At 40.6% G+C, this 6,216-nt stretch overlaps 1 protein-coding gene across 1 annotated transcript in view; it reads left to right on the top strand.

Moving 5' to 3' along the window:
* Window positions 1-1,050: 1,050 nt before the first annotated feature.
* PKHD1L1 (PKHD1 like 1) overlaps window positions 1,051-6,216 on the top strand; it is a 182,939-nt gene continuing 177,773 nt past the window's right edge. The window contains 2 exon segments of the mRNA XM_038745633.1: window positions 1,051-1,057; window positions 3,290-3,379. Coding sequence (XP_038601561.1) covers window positions 1,051-1,057; window positions 3,290-3,379 — 97 coding nt within the window.

Genomic DNA, 6,216 nt, shown 5'->3' with positions numbered 1-6,216 from the left:
GGGACTCACAGACTTTATCCCCATTTTACAGATGAGGGAACTGGGGCCCAGAGAAGTGAAGTGACCTGCCCAAAGTCACACAGCAGACAAGTGGTGGAGCAGGATTAGAACCCATGACCTCTGACTCCCAAGCCCATGCTCTTTCCACTGAGCCACACTGATAAAGGCTGTGAGCCCCACGTGGGACAACCTGACGACCTTATTTCTACCCCAGCGCTTAGACCAGTGCTTGGCACCTAATAAGCGCTTAACAAATAACCATCGTTATTGTTATAATTGTCGTATTTCTTAAGTGCATACTAGGTGCCAAGCACTGGTCTAAGCTCTGGAGTAGATGCAAGGCCATCAGATTCATTCATTCATTCAATCGTATTTACTGACCGAGTGCTTGGGAAAGTACAATATAGCAATAAAAAGAGACAATAATAATGATTATGGTATTAAGCACTTACTACATGCCAAACACTGTTCTAAGCACTGGGGTAGGTACAAGGTCATCAAATTGTCCCACTTGGGGCTCACAGTCTTAATTCCCATTTTACAGATGAGGTCACTATGCTTGTCCCATGCAAAATAAATACAATTCAACCTCTCAAATATAGCAGTTGGGATTGTTGTCTACTAAAAGGTAGTCAGAAAGCTATTGTGGGAATCCTGAAAAATATATATGTATTTTAGTAAGAGTCAAGATGTGATCTAATGGGAAAAGCAAAGGTCTGGTTGATCAGGATGTCCTGTTATATTGTGCTGGTGTTTTAACCTATCTGAGCCTCAATTTTCTCCTCTATTGAAAGAGGAATTCTAGACCGTGAGCCACTGTAGGTAGGGATTGTTTCTGTTGCTTAATTGCATTTCCAAGTGCTTAGTACAGTGCTCTGCACATAGTAAGTGCTCAATAAGTACGATTGAATGAATGAGGAATGATACTTTCTAGCATTTTGTACAGAAGTTTGTCTATTCTGATTACCTTGTTAACAGTGCTTAGACATTATAAATGCCCAATAAATACCATTATTATTATTTTCTTCATCATACTGTTGGGAGCGCAACATGATAAGTCATGTAAAAGGACTTTAGAGAAATGAAAAAAGGCAATAACAACTTCTAAGCATTATTATATTTTATCTTTTTTCATTGGAACAAAAGGCACCTTACAAAATCGAGGCCAAATGTTGCCGGTTTTATAAGCGATGAGAGTAAAACAAGTACTTTCAGAGATGCATATTCAGGTCAATGTGGAATCATATATGGTAAAATGATCACATAAGGAGTCATCATTGAATTTGAATGCTGAAGCTCATTATGGGCAGGGGACGTGCTTGCTAATTCTGTCGTATTGTACTCTCCCAAGCACTTGGTACAGTGCTCTGCACATAACAAACACTCAATAAATACCATTGATTGATTGAAACCTCCTTGCACATCTCCTCACCTGTAATTGTATATACTCCTGTAAATCTGATGTATGTAGTTACAATAAAACTCTACCTTTACTATGGAAATTGGACAAAATGCTGTAAATAACAACAATAATAATTGTAGTATTTGTTATTAATAATAATAATAATAATAATGGTATTTTTTAATGTGCTTACTATGTGCCAAGCACTGTTCTAAGCACTGGGGTAGATACAAGGCTATCAGGTTGTCCCACGTGGGGCTCACAGTCTTAGTCCCCATTTTACAGATGAGGTAACTGGGGCCCAGAGAAGTTAAGTGACTTGCCCAAAGTCACACAGCTGACAAGTGGTAGAGCTGGGATTCGAACCCATTAGCTTTGACTTCCAAGCCCAGGCTCTTTCCACTAGGCCACTCTGCTCCTCACTTACTGTGATAAACACCATTCTAAGCACTGGGGCAGATGCAAGGTAATCAGGTTGGACGCAGTCCCGGTCCCACATGGGGCTCACAGTTTTAATCCTAATTTTTCAGATGAGAACAGAGGACCAGAGAATGTAAGTGACTTATCCAAGGTCACAGAGCAGAAATGTGGCAGATCCGGGATTAGAACCTACGTCCTCCAACTCCCAGGCCCAGGCTCTTTCCATTAGGCCAAATGTAAATTGTGGGAAATTGGAACTTGTTTGGAAAAAGAGGATTTGGACACAGAGGGACATTTTGCAGTGCTGATTCCACTAAGTGGAGATTGAGTATGACCTGGGTTAACCAGGCAACTCCTTTTTGCAGATTGTTTTAGTGCACTAGACCCACTAGCCATTGTGACTGCTCACTAAACAGTGCTGGATAGATGAACTAGAAGTCTTGAAATCCAACAGGACTAAATATATGTTTGTACATATTTATTACTCTATGTATTTTACTTGTACATATCTATTCTATTTATTTTATTTTGTTAGTATGTTTGGTTTTGTTCTCTGTCTACCCCTTCTAGACTGTGAGCCCACTGTTGGGTAGGAACTGTCTCTATATGTTGCCAACTTGTACTTCCCAAGCGCTTAGTACAGTGCTCTGCACACAGTAAGTGCTCAATAAATACGATTGATTGATTGATTAATAATAATTATGGTACTTCTTAAGCACTTATAAGTGCCAAGCTCTGTTCTAGGCCCTGGGATAGATACAAGTTAATCAGCTCCCTGTCCCACATGGGGCTCACACCCTTAATCCCCATTTTACAGATGAGATAACTGAGGCCAAGAGAAGTGAAATGACTTGCCCAAGGTCACGCAGCAGACACGTGGCGGATCTGGGATTAGAACCCAGGTCCTACTGACTTCCAGGCCTATGGTCTATCCACTAAGTTATGCTGCTACAGAACTGAAGGAAGCTGAGTGGCCTAATGGAAAGAAAACGGGCCTGAGAGTCAGAGGACCTGTGTTCTAATCCTACTCCACTATTTGCTTGCTGTGTGACTTGGACGAGTCACTTAACTTTTTTGTGACTCAGTTTCCTCATTTATAAAATGTGGATTAAATACCTGTTCTCCTTCCTACAGGAAGACAGGAACAATACGTGGCCTGAGTATCTTGTATTTATCCCAGTGCTTAGTGCGGTGCTTGACACATAGTAAATACATAAGATACCACAATTATTATTAACCATAGTAAAATCAGAAAAAAGACAACAAACATGGCAAGTGCATTTTTAAAAACTACTTTTTAGTAGGAAATCAGTGCCCCAGAATCAATTAAAATTTATTGGAGTTTAAAATTAAAGGTGTCAGCTGCATGAATTCCAAAACACAATTCTGTTTTGTGTTAGATTAATGAGAGTTATTCAGTGTTAGACATAGGACACTTTTAGAATTGATTCTCTTTCTCCATTTCAGATGGCCAAAGGATTGTCACTAAAGTTACAGAAATCATACCTAAATATGGTAGCATAAATGGAGCCACAAGGCTGACTATCAGAGGAGAAGGTATGTGTTGCATTATGTTTTTGCTCTGGTCATAATATCAAATTTGATTTGGGAACCTGAACTTTAGACTCTCGTAATGTTATATTTTTGAGCTGATTTAATTTTAAGTAAAAAAAAAAAGATATTTCTTTTGATCTTTTGCCTTGTCATGGAGAAAAATTGTATTCCTTCTCCACTCAGTCACCAAAATCCTACATTCAGATCTTATCCAGTTGAATGGCTGCTTTCACCATCCTATTTGGATCTTAAGTTTGGATCACGATATGCAGAGCCCCATCCTAAATCTGAAAGTGTGGTTCCTCAGGGGGCTGATCGTCAAGCGGCATTTATTTTTTAATAAAAAGTTTTATTTGATTTTGTGACAATTTAAGGCCTTTTAAGGATTCCAGAGTCTTCGAGTCCCAAGGGCAGATTGCATCCTTGGACTCCAGATGCAGTGGTCCTGGCTACAGGCTAAAGGGTTCTATTACTCTTCCTCAGAGACGCCAACCTAGCTCTGATAGCACTTGCCTTTGAATAAATAGCCCTACCCTTAATTCTCCCAGCTTGAATCATATTTCCTGTTATGATAATTGACCTTGTCTGACAGTTATTCAACGTTCGACGAAACAAATGCCTGGAAATGGGAGCCCTCGTGCCCTCTCCTTGAAGTAGGAATCCAAGCATTAGCACATAAGAAATTCCATTCCTGGATCAGAACCATGGTCCTGTCCAACCTAAAATTCTGTTTCCAGCGGTGGAAATAGGATGATCAGGTAGTTGTCCCTAGGCTGTAAGATCACTGTGGACAGGGAATGTGTTTACCAACTCTGTTGTATTGCATTCTCCTAAGTGCCTAGTAGAGTGTTCTGTACACAGTAAGCACTCAATAAATACCATTGATGAGAGTTGTCTTCTTGTCATTCATGGTAATGAATGTTTAGGGATATGCCACGTAACATTTCCAACTTTCCTCCACATCCTAACTCTTCCTCTTGTGATCCATTTTGGACCACTCCCTCCACAGTGATGGTTCCAGCTCTTCCCACCGGCTGTGTGAAGAAATATTTCCATTTGTTTACAACTTACCATTTGCAAACTTCAAACAGGGTGTTGTGGGATTTCATGAACAATAATTGTGTGTTCTCTTTGTACAAATCTTTCATGGTTGTGTAGGCTTTAAACATGTCCTCTCTTTGCCTGCCGCTTTTCAGCCTGAAAAGTCCTAACCCTGTAAATCAGTCCATTAATCAGTGGTATTTATTGAGTGCTTACGCTGTGCAGAACACTATAATAAGGACTCAATCTTTTCTCATGAAGAAGTTTCTCCATTCCCTTATCCTGGTTTTCCTTCTCTGTGCTTTCTCCATTTCTATCGTATTGCTTTTAAAACACTGGGATTAGGCCAGTGCACTATGTTCCAGGTGTCAATATACCAGGGTTTTATAACTCTGCCTTTTTATAACTATTTCATTTTTCTCTCCCCTTCCTGATGATGTTCCAAATTGGGTTGATCTTTTTGACTACTGCCACATTTTAAATTAATTATTTAAAAGAACAGTCAACAATACACCAAAGTCTGTTTCCAGGATTGTGACTGATAGCTTCAAAGACCATCATGATGCAGTTCAATTCGGATTATGACTCCCCAGGCCCATTACCAGCGCTTGCTCACATTGAAGTTTCACCAGTTTTCAGTCCATCACTCAGCTTTATGAGTTCTTCTCTGACATTGCCCTACTGCTAGAGAAGCAGCGTGGCTCAGTGGAAAGAGCACGGGCTTTGGAGTCGGAGGTCATTGGTTCAAACCCCAACTCCGCCAATTGTCAGCTGTGTGACTTTGGTCAAGTCACTTAACTTCTCTGTGCCTCAGTTCCCTCCTCTGTAAAATGGGGAGTAAGACTGTGAGCCCCCCATGGGACAACCTGATCACCTTGTAGCCTCCCCAGAACTTAGAACAGTGCTTTGCACATAGTAAGCACTTAATAAATGCCATTATTATTATTATTATTATTATCCTTTCTAGAAAGGGTGTTTTACTTATAATCTGCATTTTTCGTTTTAGTAGAAGCAACGTGGCCTAAGTGGAAAAAACATGGGACTAGTTGCCAGAGCACCTGGTTCTAATTCTGACCCTGCCACTTGCCTGATGTGTGACCTTGAGCAAGTCACTTAATTTCTCTATGCCTGTTAGCCATCTGTAAAATGAGGATAAAACATCTGTTCTCTCTCCTACTTAGACTGTGAATCCCACATAGTATAGGGACTGTGCTTAGTACAGTAGTTGGCAAATAGTAAATGCTTAACAAATACCACAGTTATTATTACTGTCAAGTCTTTCCAAAACAGTCATCTTCATTCTCCTTCACCCCCAGATTTTTATACTATTTTGTGAGAAAAAATCTTTTGTTGCTTATGAAACCAATATTTCCCTGCACTGGTGGTGGTGGTGGTATTTATTGAACACGTACTATGTGCCAAGCACTGGGGTAGATACAAGATAATCATGTCCCACATGGGGTTCACAGTCTTAAGTAGGAGGTAGCACGGGTATTGAATTCCCATTTGGCAGATGAGGCCCAGAAAAGTTAAGTGACTTGCCCAAGATCACACAACAGGTAAATGGCAGGTCCTGGATTTGAACCCAGGTCCTCTGACTCCTAGGTACATGCTCTTTCCACTCTGCCCAGCTGCCCTCCCAACCAGTTGGGTCCCGCACTGTCCTGATGATTTAAGGAATGCCACATTTCCATCTCCCTACAATCTGCATTCATTCAATCGTATTTATTGAGCGCTTACTGTGTGCAGAGCACTGTACTAAGCACTTGGGAAATACAAGTTGGCAACACAGAGAGATG

Source organism: Tachyglossus aculeatus, chromosome 4, assembly GCF_015852505.1.
Source record: "Tachyglossus aculeatus isolate mTacAcu1 chromosome 4, mTacAcu1.pri, whole genome shotgun sequence".
NCBI lineage: Eukaryota > Metazoa > Chordata > Mammalia > Monotremata > Tachyglossidae > Tachyglossus > Tachyglossus aculeatus.
This window is presented reverse-complemented; position numbering and strand designations above follow the sequence as displayed.